The 21,569-nt window shown below is 44.3% G+C and overlaps 2 protein-coding genes across 3 annotated transcripts; both read right to left on the bottom strand.

Annotated features, from left to right (window-relative positions):
- Nucleotides 1-408: 408 nt before the first annotated feature.
- Nucleotides 409-12,105, bottom strand: WBP11 (WW domain binding protein 11). Its single transcript, XM_049792294.1, has 12 exons — nt 11,983-12,105; nt 10,259-10,375; nt 8,800-8,831; nt 8,120-8,213; nt 7,528-7,724; nt 6,549-6,682; nt 5,617-5,816; nt 4,558-4,752; nt 3,869-3,970; nt 2,714-3,028; nt 2,128-2,310; nt 409-1,472 (listed from the first exon to the last, which is right to left on the bottom strand). Exons 2-12 carry the CDS (start codon nt 10,320-10,322, stop codon nt 1,039-1,041), a joined length of 1,950 nt encoding a protein of 649 aa, XP_049648251.1. The 5' UTR covers nt 10,323-10,375; nt 11,983-12,105; the 3' UTR covers nt 409-1,038.
- Nucleotides 12,106-15,566: 3,461 nt separating this feature from the next.
- SMCO3 (single-pass membrane protein with coiled-coil domains 3) lies at nt 15,567-19,662 on the bottom strand. 2 transcript variants are annotated; one of them, XM_049792284.1, is made up of 3 exons: nt 19,617-19,662; nt 19,052-19,106; nt 15,567-17,301 (listed from the first exon to the last, which is right to left on the bottom strand). In XM_049792284.1, exon 3 carries the CDS (start codon nt 17,282-17,284, stop codon nt 16,607-16,609), a length of 678 nt encoding a protein of 225 aa, XP_049648241.1. In that variant the 5' UTR covers nt 17,285-17,301; nt 19,052-19,106; nt 19,617-19,662; the 3' UTR covers nt 15,567-16,606. The 2 variants fall into 2 exon arrangements, with proteins under 2 accessions (XP_049648241.1, XP_049648242.1); XM_049792285.1 differs by having other exon boundaries at nt 15,567-17,298; nt 19,617-19,646.
- Nucleotides 19,663-21,569: the final 1,907 nt, after the last annotated feature.

The raw sequence follows: 21,569 nt of genomic DNA, 5'->3' as shown, positions 1-21,569 counted from the left end.
CTTTGTATGGTGTTCTTTTCTCCCTTGTACGAAAGGTCCTTATCCCGTAACACAGTTCCTCTTCTCCTCAGGCTGCTTCCTGGGAGGGAAAGCCAATACTATTATTAAACCAAGGGTCAGAGGTACCACAATGGCGCCCCTTCCCCCAAAAATCACCATTCACACATTTCGGTTATTGAAGAATAAAGAAAGAATAAAGAGAAAAATGCATCTTTAGGCATATTTAGGAACTTAAAAACAAGAATATAGCAGAATTTCGGTCTAAAAAAAGCATATATTATTTATAACCTAGCTATTGCTTTTCTTTTCTGAGGTTCAGAATGCCTCTATCTTCCCCCAAGCCCAGCAAAGAACCTCCCCCCCTTCCACCTACATACTAGCTTCAGACAAATCACACGGAAACTGGTATTTTGATACACTGAACATTTATTGTCTTTCACAAGACAAAATGAAGTTTCCCCGGCTGATGAAAAGCCATCAGGATGACCGTAAAGGGGATAGGGTGCAAAATTCCAGTGTACAGTATATGCAACAAATTACCTCCCTGACTGCCCTGGAAGAAAGATGATTGATCAATCTCACTGCAACTAAAAAACAGGATTATAAAATATTTACAGAAAAGAACAGTACAGAAAATAAAAACTGGACAACCATATGCGTATGAAATGCTGCTAACACTTTTCTGGCTCCTTAAAAACCTGTTCCGCTACCCTCACCAGAGCATTCAGGATGTGCAGGGATTCAGGCAGAGCATAGTCACCCCCCGCTCCCACGCCCCCCTCCCCAGAGTACCATTAACTCCCTCCAAGGAAGGGGGAGGACCTGAGGGGAAGCAGCATGACCTTCTTTAATTTCCTTCCACCAAGTGGACATGCTAGCTCTGAAAGGAGGTCCCTAGCCACACCTCATCTGCAGCGGTCTCTATTCAGAGCATGCGAGCCCTTTCGTTGCTTGCAGGAGGACCTTTCCTTCTCCTCCCTCCGCGGTGGTCTGATCTGTGTTCAGAGGGGCAGGAAAGCTGACTAGGACTAGGACAGGTCACAGGAGACCTTCCATTTCCTTCATGAAGGCTTCATACACATCATCCTTTGTCTGTACAGAGATAGGGGCAGATGATCCAGCCTTAGGGGCAGCTTTGGTTAATGGGAGAGCAGGCTCATCATCCTGTTTTCTCTGGGAGGCAGCCGAAGCCCCTTTATTCTCCCTGCGCACTCGCAAAGCAGTGGGCACAAAGCGAGTGATCTCTGCCTTGGGGTTAGTGATCTGTGGCTTGGCACTGATAGTGGCCGTGGCTTTCTTCTCAATGGTGGCTGCACTGGTGTCATCCGCCTTGGGGCGCTGAATCAAGCTGGGTGGGGCACTCAGTACCCCAGGATTTGGAATGGGAGCTGGTGGGAAGAGCCCAGGTGGGGCAGGTCCTAATGGAGGCACCAGAGGTGGCCGTAACATGCCTGGGCGAGGAGGAGGGATACCTGTAAGAAGAAAAGAAAGCATGAGCTGACTCCACACCTGGGAGCCTTAAAATCTTTGGTCAAAAAAGTGCACAGGCTCAGAAAGCCAAGGAGGAAAAACAAAACAAAAACACCCAACAAGATGCAGTAGCACTGACTTAAAAAAAAAAAAAAAAAAAAAGAAAAAAGTTTTCAACCCTGCACAAACAACCAGGTTGAAAATGCTGCTGCTCCTCAGACTTGAAAGCTACAGGAGCCTGCCTATTGCTCCCTTTCAAATTTTGAAGTTATAGTCTGAAAATAAAGTTTCTTGATGATCCATCCCACAGGAATTTCAGAGTCATCAGAAATGTATGACCATGCAGAAAAAAAAATATCCCTATCTCCAACTTAAGCAGAGCACCATTATAGCACCCCTGGGTTGCTCAGAACGGTTCAGCAGAGATTTAAACTCTGAAATTCCCTTTCTGAGGACAGATTTCTTGCTACCAAACTACACAGAGCAGTATGGAATTACTTGTTATTACATAGAAAAAGATACAGCACAATGCAGCCACAGAGACAGGAACAAAGGCAAACTAGTAATCCCTTGTTCTTCCTGGCTTGGTCACCACAGCAAAAACTGGGAAAATAAAGCAGGGAGAGATTTGGCGCTGAAGCAAACAGAACAGTTTACCTGGCGGGGCAGGAGGGGGCAGGCGAGGAGGAGGCCCACGAGGAGGAGGACCTGGGGGCAGACCTGGGGGGGGCCCTGGGGGAGGGCCAGGTGGTCGCCCAGGCGGCGGGCCCGGTGGTAGAAGTCGAGGTAAAGGCCCACGCAGTCCTGGTAAGCCAGGAGGTCTCAGGAACGGAGGAGCTCCTGAAAGCATGCACACAAGTGAAGAGAAATTTAGCTCATGATTAAGAAAACCCCAAACTATCCTATTGGCTAATACTGAAGATCCTCAGCAGGAACTTGAAAGCTGCTCTAATGCTAGCCAGCTGCCAGATTAAACAGATCTTCAAAACAAAAGAAAAAAAAAAAATCAAGAAAGAGCCAGTACTTTTTAGACTGAAGAGGAAAGTTTCTTCATAGTAGTCAAGTATCTTCTCGCACCTGTAAAAAGGGCTCTTCCCCATGTCATGAAACAATAGCAGAGAACAGCTACTGAGGTGAGATTGTTAGAATTTAAACAGCTAAAAGTGAAAGAATTTTTCACTCTGGCATTTAATTGAGAGCTGAGAGCCTGCACACTTCAAACCAAAATAAGTCAAGTATTCACCTGGTGGAGGGCCAGGAGGAAGGCCGGTGGGTGGGCCTGGGGGCCTCAGCGGAGGGGCTGGCGGTGGTCCTAGCGGAGGTGGCCCAGGCATAGGAGGTGCCTGTATCTGAGTTGGAGGAACAGGCTGCGGAGGCGGTTGCTGCTGTTGTGTCTGGGAAGTTGCAGTAGATGACCCCGTCTCTGCAAGAGCTTCCTCACTAAGTTGTTGCTGCTGCTGTTGTTGTGATGTCTCTTCAGACTCTGAGTCCTCTTCCTCCTCCTCCTCCTCTTCTGAATATTCTTCCACTTCTCTCCCTTCTTCTGGAATCTCCTGACCTGGAAATGGAGACATACTTATAAAATCAGTCCACAGGTAGGATCTTTGTGAACCTCAGAGAAACCTGAGCATGCAAAACAAAAGAAAAAGAAAGCTAAACCTTACTTCAAAGGGAAGAAGATTGATCACATCTTACTGTTAAACAGAAAATGAAAATTAAAAATTTAAGAAAAAAAAAAAAAATCACCGTTCTAGATAGAGCTCTGCCACCAAGAGCTATGTGTTCTTGTGGGAGGTGAAACTTCTATACCAGCCTGAACTGCAGCTATTTGATCTATGGTTTGTGGGACTTTGCAGGGAGGGGAGAGAATGGAAATGGGAACATGACCTCAAAATAAACACAATCCCCATGTCCAAGGAACTCCAGTGTCTTTGAAAGATACTGGGCTCCCTTTCTACAAAAAAAAAAACAAACAAAATTTTCACTCTATGGTTAACTTATTTCTGCAAAAGGATACTTTTAGGGAGTACAAATCCTTACAGGTTACAGGCTGAGCCCATAGACAATCTCACACTTCCTTTTTCACCAAGAGGTTCATATTTCGTTTGAGCAATTGTTTAAAAGCAAGATAAAATTAAGAAGAAAAAAATCCCAGTACATCAAAAAAAAAAACCCTTAAGTTGCTACTACAACTTCAACTCTGCTATGCAAAACACACACTACTAGACTAAAAAACCCAACAAATGCCTAACTACAGCTTATACTCATAGCAGAGCTTACATTGTAGAGTAAAACATTTACTCTATAAAATAAAAACTGTGCCAACCAAGTAAACCTACCAGAGAAAGCTTAACTGGAAGCCTAATGGCATATCTCCACTTACATCCATCTCACTCACCTGCCATTCGTAACATCATGGCCTGCAGTGGAGTCAGTTCTTTCATGTTCTTTTTCTTTTTCCGTGACTTCCCAGGCATGTCTGCAAACCGTACGCTATGACCTGGGGAAAGCAAAGCATGGACAAGGGTGGTGGGAGGTGGGAAGAAAATAATAAAAATCAGATAGATTTAAGTCTTCTACGTGGTATGGATAATGTGTCATTCTTACATAAGGATGCTCCTTACATAGGAGTTAACATTGGTGTTCCTGATTATTTGAAGTTTTGCTAACCTAGTATTCTCTATCAATTGGTCTCCCCCAAGGAATGAAGAAAAAAATATTATCCAAAGGCGTTAGTAGTATGAAATTTACTTGTCTTAGTTGTTCAAGTCACTAAAGATTGAGTATATTTTACACTGAGGCTTAATTTTTGTAGGGTACCCTGCCAATCAATGCTTCAGGTGAAAAATGGCTAGTGACCTTGCCAAGTTAACTTAAGAGAACAGGTTCATCTGAAAGACGCTTCACTTCTAGTTTCCTTCTGATCTGTTCACTAATAAAAATTCATCAGCTGGAATTTAGGTGTTAGAACAGAGCTAGCTGGCTAAACAAATTACTTTCCTCACAGTCAGGAAAAGACACAAACTCTGTTAAGTAGTGTTTCTCTTTTGAAAAAATCAAACCCCAGTCTGTAACTTCCCATCATACCTGATTTCTTTTCTTCACCACCTTCCCTCTCCTTGTCATTATCACGATGCAGGAAGTCCTCGCCTTCGCTGTCTGCATCTGACCTATCGCTGTCACTATCATCGCTACTCTCATCATGCTTGTCTTGATCCATATCCTCAGGATAACCTTCATCTTCACTAGTACTGGACATATCATCATCATGCCCTCGCTGTCCTGCAGGAAGCAAAGTATTAGGAAATGCATAAACTCCAAATACACTGGTGTGAAAGACAGAATATTTTGTATGTCTACAGTTAGAAAAATCCCCCTAGCAACAGCATGGGCATATTGTCAACCCTTTACTGTTTAGCATATACTCTTAAAGAGTATTTTGGAGAGTCTATTTATAAGATTTTCTATTAACCAGCTGGTTAATTTGCACAGCAAACAAGTGAAGGCAACTCCCATCTTCAACTCGTTAGTTCACTTCTATTCAGCAATCGCTCACCATTTAAATACTTTGATGCTTTCTGGTACGCAATGAAGCTGATATACCAATTCACAAAAGTTTCTAGGGATGATAAAGTACCTGTGTGAAAAGGAGGACCTAAGTTTTCCTAGCAAATGCATACCCAGGGTTGGCTGGGGTTTTTGTTGTTGTGGTTTTGGTTTGGGGTGGAGGGGTTTTTTGTTGGGGTTTTTTTGTTGTGGTTTGGGTTTGTTTTTTTAAAAGGAAGACTTCTCTGAAAATGGTTGGGGTTTTTTAAGGGATATTATGTACAAAGTGTCAGCACCGTTAAGAATACATGGGGAAAATATCCAACCTGTGCAACCTAACAAAAGAAAAATCTGAAAGTTGCAATTGGAAGTTTCAATATTTAAAAATATAGCTGATAACAAAATTGCAGATACTATGAAATACACCAGAATCACCTCAGAAGTGCAATCAATCACTTAAGAAGAGTCCTTCAAGTAGTATTAACACCAATATTGCCCAGAGAATACCCTGTGTAGGGCACACTAAGTTCACGGCAGTACTATCCATAGCAAAACAGAGAGGTCAAGGAAAACCCCAGACAGTAACAGGCAAGTCCTTACCTGCTTCAGAACTGTAAGAAATCTCCTCTTCTCGCCTTCGAGGAGCCATCTCCAAGGTGAAACCCACTTTACGGCCATACATCTGTAGGACCTGAGGTGGGGGTGGCCCTGGAGGAGGTCCAGGGGGCTTCCTGCCTGGAGGTAAACGTGGAACACCAAGCCCAGGAGGAGGAAGTACAGAAATTGACCGAACCGGTGGTCTGGAAATAATAAAGGAAATGAGAAATGTAGGAACACAAACAAATGAAAGCAAACATGCACTTAATAGAATTCTTTAGCCTTCTCTCATCATTGCTTAGACAGCAGCCTTCCAAAAAGAAACATGAACATTTATAAAGTATAGATTTGTCCCAAGGAGTTTACAACCTCATAGAAAGACATGATTGCTGAAGATGAGAGAAAAGCAAGCTTCTCAGAAGGCAGCTGAAGAGAAGACTGGAAAAAAAAAAAACCAAACAAAAACCAAACCAACAAGGATTGAATCCCACCACAGAAGCAGAATGAAGTAATCACAAAGTTGGTGAAAACAGAAGGCTATTCAGAAAGAAATAGAAAGAACTAGCACTAGAATGAGAAACCTGATAAACAAATAAACTAGAAGCTTAAACTGAATATACTAGCAAGACAAAAAAAAAACCATATATGGCAGTTTAAGGGGTATTTATGTTCAGAGTGGCAGGGCTTTAAGTTTTACTGATATGCAGAAAGACAAATGCTAGAAGACATAGTGTATTACTCAAAGCAATTTAAGCAACAACCTGCAATAGTAGGGAAAGATTAAAAAGGGCTTTGGTTAAAAGAAAGTACAATTCACTCACACAGAATTCCTGATTTCTGCTGGTCAATATTACCTCTGCTTCTACTCCTAGCTCCTCGCCAGTAATAAGAGTGCTCCTTTTTTACTCCCCCTACAAGTTTCTTTTTCTGCTTACCCATAGGCTGATGTCTTCTTGAGGATAGAAGGTGGTTGGGCCCCTGGAAGGGGAATGTCCTGTATGAGGATGTTGGAGGGAGCATGCGGCATATCTGGCAAGGGGATACTTTCCACTTCCACATGCTGAGCATTCTGGGGGAAAAAAAGAAAAAGAGAGAATGGGTTACTCCCACAGAAGCTACTGCACAACCTCATTACCTTTCAGAGTACACAACACATGGGACTTGCCATCACTTGCCAAAGGTGTCTGTTCTTAGGGCATGTTATCTTGCAGCAGTCCATGAAACATCTGGGAAACCGTCAACAGTAAAAGCTTTCAACGCAAAACAAAGCACATGCAGCACACCCATTAAAGGCATTAGTATTTCAGTCAAAACCCAGTCAGGTTTCCACCTCCCTTTAGACGTTCAGTCTCCAAAGCGAAATAGGCTGCAGACAAATATGCCTGTATTTTTTAAGTATCCAGAAGGCACAAAACACAGGCTGCTGCATATTCCAAAGGAAAAAAAAAATAAATCTTAGAGATACTTGCACTTGGGCAACATTATGTTCTCCAATATGGTAAGGAAGAACGTCAAAGAAAACTCTTTAAAGGACTGCCAAAAGATTCTCATTATTTCCAGCAACAGATTTAGCAGAAATTCACAGAAATGTCAACTGCACACCCACAGGCTCACTCTCTCTTTAATAAAGAAAATAAATTCTGATATTGTGATTTGCAACAAATTTCCCCTTCCCCTCTAATTTCACGTTGCATGAAATCAGTTTATCAGAGACAAATACAGACTTGACAACCCCCATGCTGTCCTTGCTGAAATGCTGTAACTGGAGATACTATGCAAATTAATATAAGTACTTAACACGGGCCACATAACATATACACTGGTCTCTTATAAAGTTCCTTCGTAACAGTCACACCTAATGAGCAGACAGAGTATACACTATCACAGTTACAAGCCTGAAATAATAAACATTACCTTGACAGCATCAAAATACTGGCTGAGTTGTGATCTCTTCTGCTCATACTCCACTTCCAACTTGCGCAGTTCTTTATAGATGTCAGGATTCTCCTTCTCGTAGAGCCGCAAAATACGCTCAAAAGTCTCACGGAGTTTTTTGCGTTTATCTTTTAGCACTTTCTCATTAAGTTGTGGCTGCTGTACTGGGTTAAACTCTAAGCCAAGACAGAAAAAAAACAACTCAAAAATGTGTAAGTTACTCTACTGCATAACTGTGATGAATGAAACAACTTCAAAGCAAACAACTTCCAATCCCTATTTTCAGGAAGTCCTCAGCCTTATGACAATCCCCTCCTTCAACTCTAAGTTACTACCAGACACACTACTCATTCTTTTTATCAGCCAACTTCTTGGAAAAAAAAAAAAGTCATCTTTGATGGCACCACATCATCTCAAATCATAATCAATCCCCAATTAGTCATAGAATCTCCCCTTCTAACAGGAAAGGAAAAAGGTTACTCTATTTTAGGCTCACAGTTGTCCCTTAAAACTATGTTATGCGTCTATATAAACCACTGCCTAAGTCCAACACCTGGTACCTCTCACTCACCCATCTCATCCAGTTTTTCCATGTCCCGGATAATCTGCTTTGGATCTTTCATCTTCAGTACAGCTGCCCGTACCATCATTCGTTGCTTTTTGTTCTAAGATCAGAGATGAAGCAGATCAGAGAAGTGTCACAGGAGAAAGAGATAGAACATTTGTACCAAATACAAATACCCCTCTCAATATTCCCAGTCTGCAGAAAAAAATATGCCTCAAAATGCCCTGTAAATATTAACCATGGCACAAATCAGCAGCAAAGGTAATTAAAACTTCTGGGAATTTTAATTCCACTATCTTGATATTTACAAATGCTTCTGTAAGTCATTCACTCCAATTAAGACAAATACAATCAATAAGGTAACCAACTGACAAAAGGTATACTTTTTAGTGTATTTTAGTGTATGTGAATCTTGGGTGGTTTGTTTTATTTATTGGGGTTGGTTTTTTTTTCATTCCCAAGTACTTACAATAATGTTTCAAAAAGCTGTAATCTTCACAAGTTAAAAAATAGCAGATGATGAGATATAGTTACTCAAAACAAGATTTCTATGTTTGCTTAAACTACTTGTTTGGACTGTTATTTTCCAAAGTCAATCTTAGGATATCAACCAAATACATTACAATCACAGACACGATACACAGTACAGGAAATGTCAAGTAAACATTCCCAATCTCTTTATTTACCTTCTTTAGTTCCCTTTTCCGAGCTTCCTTCCCTAGAGAGGAGGGGAAAAGAGAAAATAACAACTTGAAAGAGACAATCAAATCTATGAGGAACCTTTCCTTCATCAAGACTAGCACTGTTTCTCAACAGTTCAATCATTTTACAAAGACTGTGTCTTGGTTTCAGCTGGGATAGAGTTAATTTTCCTCCTAGCAGCTGGTAGAGTGTTATGCTTTGGATTCAGTATGAGAAGAATGTTGATAACACACTGATGTTTTCAGTTGCTGCTAAGTAGTGTTTATACCAAGTCAAGGATTTTTCAGCTTCTCACGCCCAGCCAGCAAGAAGGCTGGAGAGGCACAAGAAGTTGGGAAGGGACACAGCCAGGGCAGCTGACCCAAACTGGCCAAAGGGGTATTCCATATCATATGTCATCAAGCCCAGTACATAAACTGGGGGAGTTGGCCTGGGGGGTGGATCGCTGCTCAGGAACTAACTGGGCATCGGTCGGCAAGTGGTGAGCAATTGCATTGTGCATCACTTGTTTTGTATATTCCAATCCTTTTATTATTATTACTTTGTTATTGTTGTTATTATCATTATTAGTTTCTTCCTTTCTGTTCTATTAAACTATTATCTCAACCCATGAGTTTTAGCTTTTTCCTTCTGATTCTCTCCCCCATCCCACTGGGTGGGGGGTAAGTAAGTGAGCGGCTGTGTGGTGCTTAGTTGCTAGCTGGGGTTAAACCACGACATACTGTAACTGCTTAACTCATCTCTGCAGTGAGAGAGAAATACAGCATGAAATAGATTGCTATTTCATGTGTGTTATACAGAAAGAAAAGGAGCTATAGCAGTCTTTGAGAAGCAGGGGTGTTTCTATACAAAAAGAACAACAGGCAGCAAAAGTCATAGTGGTAAGTGCGGTCATGAAAGGATTGCTGCCCAGAAGCTGAAATGGAGTCAACAACAGACAACACACTTTAAAAATATGTAGGCTTTGAGTATGCATCTGAAATAAAGCATATTCACCATAGAAGTCTGGATTTTCTTTATCTGCTTAGCATCGGTAACATTCGGCATGCTACCAAAAGGGAAAAACAGTTAGACAACTCCCTCATCTAACCAGAGCATCCGCAAAATTTGATACGTTCCTCAAATTCTAGCCTCGGACAGATGAACTACGTCCCAAGAAGCAGCTTGCAGTTTAGCCAACAGCTAAGTACAAATACCTCTGAACACGGATAATTACAGTAAAAACTAAGAGTGAAATATTCAAAGAGAAGCAACGGCATGAAAGCAAGCAGACTCCTCAGAAGTTTTTATAGCAGCCAAAACTGAGATAATATTTTTCAAGTTAGGGAAACTCAGTTCCAATTCACAAGTGAAGATCTTATCCTCAGAGAAAGCTTTTTATCTGCTTCCTTAGGATCGCGGCCCCCCCCCATTCCCATCTGCTTAGCTTTTACAGATACTTACGGGCCTGATCCGTGGGATTCATAAACTTCCCACTCTTGGTGGATGATGTGGATCTCCGCCCCATTTTGACCTTTTTCTTCTGCCTCAGAAAAAATCTTTAAAAAAAGAGGGAGAGACCTGGAAAAGATGACATGGTTTCAGGTCCCACACACCAGTGGAGTAGCTCGAGTATGCTTATTTCTCTTCTCTGTATCAGCAGGTTCCTCCCTCAAAAACCTCAAATACTTGTAAGGTCCTCCAACCCTACTACAGGCTCAGGCATTCACATCAAAAATCACCCTTCCTTAACTAAGTACTACTATTTAACTAAATACCTACTTACTACTACTTTACTAAGTACCTGTTTTAAACTAATCAACTAGTTCGTTATTATTGACTCCAAGACAAACCAAGAAGCTTCTTGCTTACACTATGGAGGGGCACAGGATAGGGAGAAATACGCATTTGATTTTTTTAAGAGCGTATCAGAGCCATTCTACCTTTTCATTTACTCTCATAAGAGCTCTCCAATTTTTACCTTTCCGTTCCTGTTTCAAATGTTTCCCACAAATTTCCTCTGTTCTTCAGCCTTTTAAGCTGCCCTTGATTTCTCTCCCCAGCACCCACTGTATCCATCAGCAACTGTTCTGCACAGATCCATGTCTTCTTCTCCTCCCCATAGACCACTGCCCTTATGCTCTCTACCTCCACCAGTATTATTGCAAGCTGTGTTACAACGACCGGAGAAGAAAAGGTTACTCTGGAAAGGATTATTTCCCATCTTTAAACATCTCTTCCATTTACAGACAACTACATAAGTGTCCAAACTACAGCCAGGGATGGTGCCTCTCACAGCTTTAATCTCCCCCCACCTCCACCCCTACTTCCCTGCCAAAACACCACCAGAAAAACCAACCCAAAACCAAAAAACACAGCACACAACAGATTCCACCCCAAAATCTAAAACACCCTCTGAAATTTGGGAGGGGATGGGATGCAGCTTTCTAGTCATCGTGCTGCATCCACGGAGATCATGACCAAAGTGAAAGTATTCACAAGTTCAGTCCGAAGTTCTCTGCAGCCTCGCTGTAGTCGCCATGTGCATCCTTGTTCCCTAATTACAGAAAATGCCACTTTTAAACGACTAAGGTGTTCCTACCAAGCTCCAAGCACTGACCATATTCAATGCACTGACTAGTAAAAATCTACAGAGCCCTGCTCATGACTCACATTACCAGGTTATGCTCACAGCCGGCCTGCTGTTTGCAAGAGCACCCCATGATTTGTGATCGCCAATAACATACCTCCTACTTACAAGATTACACCAATTTTTTTTTTTGCAAGACACTATCATTTCTGTAGGTGGGAAGCTCACCAAACAGAGGTAGGAGTTGCATTTCCATCCCGTATTTCCCACATTTCTAGCATTTAAAGGGTAAAGGGAAAGAGAAGAAACTTCTGAAACCTCGATCCCAAATCCTCTCAGGACACAACGCAAAGCGCTTCAACGCAACAAGTTAACAGCCGAAGGAGGAAAAAACCCAACCGTTAAATTCACGATATTTTGGCCGCTGGGGAACGAGGCAGAAAGCCTCCCATGAGGCACACGAAAGCCTCCCCTCCTCCCCCGACGGAGGAAGAGAAGGCGGGAGCGCAAAACCGCCTTCCTCCCCCTCCCCCTCCCCCTCCCCCTCCCCCCCCCTCCTCCCCCTCCTCCCAGGCCAGCACCGTCCCGCTCCTCTCACCCCTCCGCCCGGCCGGGGCGGCCCGGCTCCCTCCCGCCGCAGCGGCCTCTATAACCCCGGCGCTCCTCGCCGCGGCGGCCCCGCCGCCATCTTGAGCCGGGACCGAGTGGCGCGCCGCCGTAAAGCGCGACCGCCGCGCCGCGCGGAACCGCGCTCCGGAAGCGGGCGCTTCAGCGCAGCCCGCTCCGACTCTATGATTCCTCTGCTCTTTTCTTTCCCGCTCGGAGGCTCCCCCTCTATGGTCAGTAGGAACTGGTCTGCCTCTGTGCAACATTCCCCAGGCAGATGAAGAACCAGGATAAAGACAGATGGAGCATCCCCTTGGATACCTGTGAGGGCAGGCCACAGAGCGTGGGTGCAGGCCTAAAGAATTGCCGGGCGAGGGGAGATGCGGGAGAGACGTTTTTCTGCGCTCAAATGACAAATTCACCGTACGCCAGCTTCCTTCTGCGCAAATTTCTAACGACGCTGCAGGGGAGCAGTGGCAGGTTACAGCCTGTGTGATGGGTTCAAAGTCAGTCCCTAACGTTACAGAACCTGCCCCTCTATTTGCTAAAGCAAAATTGATCTTTTACAAAAGTTGTGTTGTTAAAATCAGTGCAGTTATTGACTGGCAAACAAAAATGCTATCCAAAGCTTAACAGATCTTTTTGTGATAAACTTTTCTTGTTTGCTAAAATTTTCCTTTTTAAGCTTGAATCTCAGACAGAATATACTGCAAGTTGATAAATATATCTGACATATACTAGAGAAGGAACCAGCCCAATCTCTCTGCTCATTACTTCTAGCTGAACGTATTTCCTCATTCTGACAAATGTGCTTTTTTCCTTAGGTGTTTGCACTTTCCAAGTATTAAAGACCCTGAAAAAGTTCTCATTTCTTCTGCATGGAGAATGTGTCACCAGCATCGGATACTGTGTCTCTTTAAAGCATTACTCTCAAAATAACATTAGTTTCAGGAGGCAGGTTTGTGGGGACCCAATATACCTAGTGAGTGGAATGATTAGCTTATCCTCAGAGAGTAGAAATTTTTTTTTTAAATACCAAGAACCCCAGGGATCCACAATTATTTCTCTCTTCTGAAAAGTTGACATACTTTTCTGTAGTATGCCTACTTTTCTACGGATGTTTTTCTCCCACCTGGGAGCAGAGGTGGTCCGATCTCTGAGCAGGATTTGTAGAGCCCCTGCCCGGGGCGAACATGCCATGCAACAGGGTCTCATTCCCTTTCTTTCAAATAATGGAGATTTAGCTGACAAACGGGGAACTTTATGAAGGATCACGGCAGGGTGGGTAAAAGCACGGCTGTAAGTCACGCATTGCATTAACTGCACAAAATCCAAGTTAGCAGACGGCCAGCCCGGGAGCGTCCTCGGAGCCAGGGCTTCGGGATCTCCCGGCGCCCGAGGGAGTCTTGCAAACCATGGACACAGCCGAGTCCTCCGCGCTTTGACCTGCTCTTTTTTTATTGTTTTTGTTACCAGAAAGAACGTGCTGCAGGGCAGATTTTGGTTGCAGCCATCCAGTGTTTCTACCCCAGGTTTGAAAGCAGCTTAGGCCGTTAGAGTTTCTTTTCTCCTTTGGGGCTGTTCTTGTTGGGAACACCCATATTCTACAGTTTTAATCCTTAATCCTTTGTCCAGAACAACCGCCTGCGCAGAGGGAGAATGCTGGAGGGGGTGCGATGGAGACGCCGTGGCCACGCGCGTCCCCGCCGTGTGCCGTGTCACCGGCGAGGGGGACAGCCCAGGCTGTGCGGGTTGGCCGCTCCTCCGCGGGACATGGGGTCTTCTGCCGTGACAATACCGGGCTCGGTGGGGAGAGCGGTACGGCCGCAGCCCGAGCGGCTTCCTCCCAGCGACGTCTGCTGACTGGGAGCTGGCGTGCGGGACAATGGACCTCTCACATTTTTCACTTGGCGCTTCATTTTTCGCTTGTCACGCCAAGGGTCAGCGCCGGGGAGTCCAGAGGAGCAGCATCAGCACGGCTGGTTAACCCCAACCGGTTATGGCATCTCTGGACGACCAAGTGTAAGACTGGTCAGAGGGCTAGAGAGAGCAGGAATTCTTTCTTATTTGGTGGGACAGAGTTTCAGTTACCAAGCGGGAACAGAGCTAAGCTCTTTCTGCTCCACCGGGTGCTCTCCCTCGCATCTAGCTGGTCAGTTCAAGTATACAACTGTCGGTAATGCAGGTAAATCCTATTGATTTTCTTATCGCTAGAGTTGGGGGCAAAGAGTTTGGGAAGGTCCCAAGCTGATGGTCAGGTTTCCACCTCCAAACCACCTTGTTATGGCTAGATGTTGCCATACCCCTCTGTGAGGTCACGGTTGCTCTCCGAGCTGGCTGGGGATGCTGGCCCGGACCCGGTGACCTCACAACCTCATAACAAGCAGAGGGACGGGCTGCCGCCCGCCAGCCTCCAACACCTCCAACAGCTTCCAACGTCTCATGGGCACGAGGACCCCCTGCCGCGGGCAAGCCAGCTTTCCTGTAAGCCCACCAGGAACAAGGATCTATCAAGAGGTGACTAGAAATTGTATATCTTTATGTTCCTCGTTGCGTATCCCACTTCCCCTAACATTGCTTCGAATTTGCTTTTGAGAAAATGTGGGGAAACTGCCTGAAAAGTGCAGGAGATTAGTTTTTATTTGTCTCCGCTATTGTCATACAGCAGCGATTGGCAATCTCGCAAAGATACGTACCAAGCTGGTGTTTTTTCTTCCTAAATTAGAATGTACATTTGCACGTAGAAAGCCAGCAGGAGCCAGGGACTCCTGCCTCTCCAGCACTCAAATATTGCTGTTCTGCTGATTGACAGTCTCTTGCCTCTAGCCAAGTACCTCTAAACTGAGCGCCGCTCGTGTCAGGAGACGGGAGATGTCACGTCTTAGAGAAATGGTGTCTCAGGTCACCATGTCGCCCACCACAATACCTTGTGTGAGGGAAGGCAGTGCTTTTTGCTTCCTCTGAATTGCCTCTCCTGACCCACATCGCCCAGTCTACGGCTTGTGCTGGTGCGAGTTTGTCAGTCCCTGGCACCCATCCATGCTCCCGAAGCCTGGGCTTTCTCCTCGATGGCTGGCAGAACTGCTTGGGCGCTAGCAGCTTCGTTGCCATCTAATGGCTTTTGAGCACAAAAGCAAAGAGGAGTCGGGAAAGATGATTAAAGGTGGGAACAGCAGGGGAAAAAAACCAAAACAAACCAAAACCCAGAATGGAAGGGTTATGAAGCCAACGGGGAGCTTCCCCGTTGTAATCTCACCCATCTTTTTACTTTCACAGGCATGACCTAGTTAATATAATCATCTAATATTGCTAATATTGAATATTAATAAACAAGTATGACTTTGAGTATGCTTTTAATATGGGGAAAGCTAGTACTAAAAAAGGAACCTATACACAATCCTACTAGATTAGTCTATCATGAAGATAAAAAAGGATTTATAAATTGCATCTGTAATGAAGATTTTAATCTTTTTTCATTATTTGGTTTAAGATTGGTTTTTCAGACAGAACAAAAAAAAAAAGCAAACCAAGTACAGGAAAGAGAGGTCTTACAATATTCAGGTACTTTTTTATTAATTCTTAATTTATTTTTTTTTTTTTCAAATATCAAAGCGAAAAAAGCAAACCACAGCAAATCAGAGCAAGAGACTGCAAATCATGTTCTTGCCTCCAGCTTTGTTCTTAAAATCTCAGAAATAAGGACATTTGGCAACAGATTGTGAAGTGCAGAATCTGAGCAGGCTCTTGGCAGTCCCACATTGGTGGGACTGGGTAAAGCACGTGAAAATGAATTTAGTGCATTGATAGGGCTGTAATGCTACAGACACTTGTACGTGTGTATAATCCCATTTCAATCAACAGAGCAGCAACTCTGCACAGAAATATTTACCTGTGGGTTGACAGGAGCAGGGCGTTACTGAGCATAAGAGGTTATTCACAGCCAGGCATGCCTGGAACACTGGTTTCTCTCAGTTTGGGGGCAAGGTTACGTGTGTTTGCCTGTAGGCCCATGCTTCTCTTAACTGCTAATCTATTGGGATTAGAGTTTATTTAAAGAAGATCTCCGGCTGGCTCCTTAGGCTGGGGTGGGACAGGAAATATCAGTTAAATATGCTTCAGCCAGACCTTGTAAGCAGTTCAATGAACAGGGAATTCAGCCTACCAGATTTAGCACTAATCCACACTAAGAGTTTCGCATCCACAGCTGTCCTGGTGAGCGCTCAATGATGACATTGTTTCCTCGCATCGTGCTGCCATCTTTGATGTAGAAACACAGTAAGAGAAAAATCACACCCTCTCACCACTACAGCTCCAGGAATGAATATTATTGTCACTAGTATGAATTACAGTTCAAGGTTATCTACAATGCATTCCGGCAAATAACTGAAGGAAAGGTGTGAAGTATTTGAAGCGTTGCCTCCCAGAAGCACCTATAAGCCTGTTAGCTATTAATATATTTCAGTGCCAATTCCCTGACCTGTCACGTCTCTTGCTCTGCTGCCACTAATAAGAAAAAAATCCATCAGTAGTTCATTTAGCATAATAAATCAAGAAGGATTCCGCAGGTGTAGCTGCTGCAGCCACTGTCACAGCAGGAGGGAGAACTCCGACTTCGTTCACTGAACCTGCTGTCTCACCAAAGAAGTCACTTCTCGTATGGCATGCTGGTACTTTTCTGAGGCTGCTTTAAACTCAGCCAGGTGCTTCTCGTAGCTTCTCACAGCTGCCAGAAGCTGGTTCCTCTCCACGGCTCCCAGGATGGCGTGGAGGATCATTTCAATGCCAAGCCCGAGAATGGTGATACTGATTCCTCCGAGAACAGATGCCCCGATCTGCGCAAGAAGACTGACGAGCTTGCTCACAGTGAGAGTTATAAGATTGGAGCCAAGAAGTTTGATAGCTACCATCCCAGCTGTTGAAGTCGCTTCTCCAAGAACGATGGAAAAAACTTTATGAGCTATTGCAATTTTCTCCAACTCGGGCTCTTTGATGTCATACAGCTTCTGGTACAGCACAGGCTCCAGCTTTTCCTTCATGTCACTATCAATCTTCTGTACCTGATGCTGGATCTCACTCATCGCTTGAATGATAATGTCACAGTTTTCCTTGACAGTGCTGCGCTCTCTCATCTGAATGTGGGTAATGGTACAGCCCAGGTGTTCATTCAGCACGCCAGCCAGCTCATTTGTCGCACGGAAATTTGTGGACATGCAATCAAGCAATTCCTGGTGCAGATGGATCAGTTCTTGCCTTCTCTTGGGGTTATCTGGGTAAAGGAGGTCACTCAGCGCCATTCTTCAGAAATAGGCTACTTCAAGAGAGAAAAGAAATCTCTTACTCAGCTCAACACCCATAACCCTAGCCCTTAAAGAGCAGTGAATTGTCCTTTGTCTCTGCCTCACTGGTTCTTTTTACACTCAGCAAGTCAAATCCCAGGGCATAGCTTGTAAATGTAGAAATCTCAATTCTTGTTTTCAATCTTTAGCCAAATCATTGGAAAAGGACCTTATGAGACATGGGACATACTCAGAGCAACAAAAACAGCTAACAAATACACAATCAGCAGATTGGTAAAATGAACAGGGATCATTCTTCATCTGGGAAACTGAAGATTGTAGAAGCTGAACTAGTTCACTAAACATTGGAACAATCTTATCTAATCAGCAAAATCTAAAATAAGCTGTGGAAATGAAAGGCCTATTCTAGACACACTTTTGTATCAGCCTATTTTTTTCAGTTAGTGACATGTAATTTTTCAACAGCTAAGATGACTGGTGGAGTGGCCACAGTCTGTAATTCCATAAGGGTGTTTCATACCAGTGTAGCTTATTTCTCCTCACATTCGAGAGAAAATGTTACTAATATTGGCACTCTGTGCTTATACTAATAAACTCACCCTTGGGAATTCACAGAGAATAGTAAAATTATCTATAACAAACCCATCCTAACCTATCTCACCTTACCTCCCACTGTGTTTCCTTCCCTGATGTTTAGCCCCCGTTCCCTCATTGTTTATTCACCTCCCTAACACCGTAATCGATTCCCCATTGTTTTTTTCACTCGCAAACATCAAGCAGCTGCCCACAGCCCCGTGATGTTCAGCATCCCGTGTAAGCACCGCGAGGGGCAGCAGGGTGTCTGTGATGGCAGACTGCCTGCCTTGGAGCAGCACGCACCAGCTTGGAACCCCACTCCCTCCACAGCCAGGCTGTCCTGCGTGGAGGTAATATCGGGAGGTGCTCACCAAGCTCCTAGGACACGACTGAACACAATCTGGCCTTCCCTTACCACTGTACAGACCAGAGCATGAAATTTAAGTTCCGTGATTCCTCCAACCCAAACACTTGTGTCTAATCCTTATGGTCACCGTTCTTCTCTGAGCTGTCACGGGTTTGCCAGCAAAAGGGCATATTTAATAGATTTTTCTTCATTACCTGCATGTCAACATACAGAGTCCAAAGTAACTGAATTACCAGTGTTCATGGAGTTACTCCTTATCGCTAAGCTTCTGTAACCAACTCTGTGCCACTTCCCTTTAACACATCACCAGCTGCACAGTAAAAATGCTTTAGCACGATTTTGACTTAAATGCATATGTCTTTCTTTGCAACAGGGGCAAACTATGAATGAGTAGGATGACTAGTTTCTTTGTTGGTACTTATGCGTTCTTGGCCCTCTTATTGCAAATCTGGGCCACTTTTATGCAGTGCTTTGCATTTTTCCAAGATAAACCTCTTCTTGCTGTTGGTGGCTACATATCAGAGTTATAGCTACTAATAGTTATGTGTAGGGGACTAGCTAGATTTTCCTTCTTAAAAAGATAACGTGTCATTTTGGTCCTTTGTAGTTCTTGTATTATCTGCTAATTGTAAACCATCTGACACTGACCCAGCTGTATTTTACTAAAAACACCCTCCCCACAAGATCCCTGTAGAAAACCAGAATGATTTCAACAGTCCCCTAGCCAACTTTTAGTCTCACTGTTGAAATACAAGCCAGTCTGAAGAGAATTGTCCCCACAGTATTTTGCACAGTACTGTACAATTCTTTCAGCCACTTACCTTGTAGCTCTGTCAAGAGAATAAACTCTTTAACACATCTTTCTTTTTCTTCAAGCTGGAGGGAGCAAAGTACATACACAGTAAAGGTTTGTGATTTTCAGGAAACATAAAGCCATGTCAATGCAAGGTATGATTTCATATCAGTCCTGCCTCAGGGATGTTGCTGGCTTGCTCTCTGAGTCAGTGTGATATTAGATCATATCTACCCCAGTGATGTTTTGTTGAAAGGTCGTTTGGTTTTCCTTATTTGTAGAAACTGAGAAGAGAAAATGTTCTAAGAGGAATAGCACTTCAACAAACATTTTATGTACTAGACAGGTGTGCAGGAGACTTTTAGCATCTCTTCACTATGCATGAGTATTTCAGCTTCCTAGAACTGCTCTAGATTTTATGTCTCTTAATGCTAAAATTATCTTTTACTCTTCACATTAACACTTTTGCTAGTTTTCACATTTGCTTTCTAGAGTTAGGCAGGCCACATATATTTCCATATTTCTGACTATTTCTCCAGCTCCAGGGAGACTTTCTCCAGAAGCTTTTCTAATGAAACATTTAGACTGCCTACCTGATTTTGTCCGAGTGCTTCTGCAATCAGCTGAAATGTGTATGGGACAGTGATTTCATCCTCTTTTCCTTGTGTTCCTCTGGTGTTTTCCAGCAGCATGTGATGAGTTGGGGATCCAGAGGCTGGCCTTCAGCTGGGTCCTGTTGCCTGCCTGCTCATCATTAATTCTACTGTGTGATGTTTACCCAAATTCATCTTATTTTCTTCCTCCTTTTGCCTTCCTTCCAATTCTAACAGATTTCTGTTTGTTTAGTGCTAGTTCCCAATGGTTAGATCCTCCAAAGGCCTTCTGTTCCTGGAGGTAAGAGGTACAGCACGAATCCTCCTGCCTACATCAAAGATACCATCACAGGTACCTACAGCCATGGCTGAAAGGGAATGGTATTACTTGCCATTCTCAGAACTTAAAACGTGTTGGACAGCACTGTTCATTCATACCGGTACAGGATTAGGGTTTGTACTGGGATTTATAAATTTCTATTGTTTATAAGTATAAACAATGAACACCAATGCTTGCAGCTATTCCTTGAAATAATGAATTGTTGCCATGACTGGTTTTGTACATCTGTGAATTATGAAAGAAAAGTTGAACAGTCCTGCACAAATAGAAAAACAAATACCAGACAGTGAAGACAGGCTTTGTCTGTCCCAGCAAGACAAGCTTGTACTTCTGCTTTCATCCAAGCTAGACAACTTTCATGCTCTGATCCTCAGAAAGATGGACCTGCTGCCCACCAGGCTCTGGTCATGAATGCTGCCTCCCCAGTAGAAAATGGATGAGTTCTCAGGTGAAAGTAAAAGATCAAGAATAAGATGATGTTTTGCTTTGTGTGGCAGGGTTTTGATGGCAGGGGAGGGGCTGCCAGGGTGGCTCCTGCGAGAAGCTGCTCGAAGCTTCCCCAGCTCCAAGTCAGACCTGCCGCTGGCCAAGGCCGAGCCCATCAGTGATGGTGGTAACATCTCTGGGAGAACAGATTTAAGAAGGGGAACCTGCAGTGGGGGAGGAGGTTGGAATGTGAGAGGAACCCCTCTGCAGATACCGAGGTCAGCGAGGAAGGAGGGGAGCAGGAGGGGATGCCCCCGCAGCCGGGGGAGAGAGGAGCCCATGCTGGAGCAGGGGGTGGATGCCCCACAAGATGGCCGCCGCTCCCTGGGGAAGCCCGCGCTGGAGCAGGCTGTGCCTGAAGGACTGCAGCCCGTGGAAGGGACCCACGCTGGAGCAGCTTGGGAAGGGCTGTCTCTTGTGGGAGGGACCCCTCGGTGGAGCAGGGGACGAGTGCGGAGTCCTCCTCCCCCTGAGGAGGAAGGAGCGGCAGAGACAAGGTGGGATGAACTGACCCCAGCCCCATTCCCCGTCCCCCTGTGCTGCTGGTGGGGAGGAGGTGGAGAGAACTGGGAGTGGAGTTGAGCCTGGGAGGAGGGAGGGGTGGGGGGAAGGTGTTCTAAGGGTTGGTTTTACTTCCCAATATCTTTATTTTTATTTGATTGGTAGTAAATTAAATTGATTTCGTTTCCTCCCCAAGTTGAGTCCGTCTTTTGCCCGTGACCATCGTCGGTGAGTGATCCCTCCCTGTCCTGGTCTCGACCCATGAGCATTTCTTTAAATTTTCTCCTGTCCATCCCGAGGGGGAGGAGTAAGCGAGTGGCTTTGTGGTGCTTTGTTGCCGACTGGGCTGAAACCAGGACAAATGAGTACTCTGCAATTGCTAGCTTGTTTTCCCCTGAAAGCTGACCTATTGTATTTGAGCCAGAGTACCAAACTCTCCTTGTTTTCAGAGCTGTAGGCATGAGATGAGCTGAGAGAGAACACTAATGATTTAACTATTACATTTCTTCAGTCATCAATTAGTTGTGACTCCTGTTCTTAACTGAGAATACCATGTAGTCCTGAAATACTTCTTCCAATATTGGACTGAATTGAATTGATCAGGCTGGCAGCTGCCTCCGTGTCAC

The sequence above is a fragment of the Accipiter gentilis genome, chromosome 34 (genome assembly GCF_929443795.1).
Source record: "Accipiter gentilis chromosome 34, bAccGen1.1, whole genome shotgun sequence".
NCBI lineage: Eukaryota > Metazoa > Chordata > Aves > Accipitriformes > Accipitridae > Astur > Astur gentilis.
The sequence above is the reverse complement of the archived record's forward strand: the minus strand, read 5'-3'. Positions and strand labels throughout refer to the sequence as shown.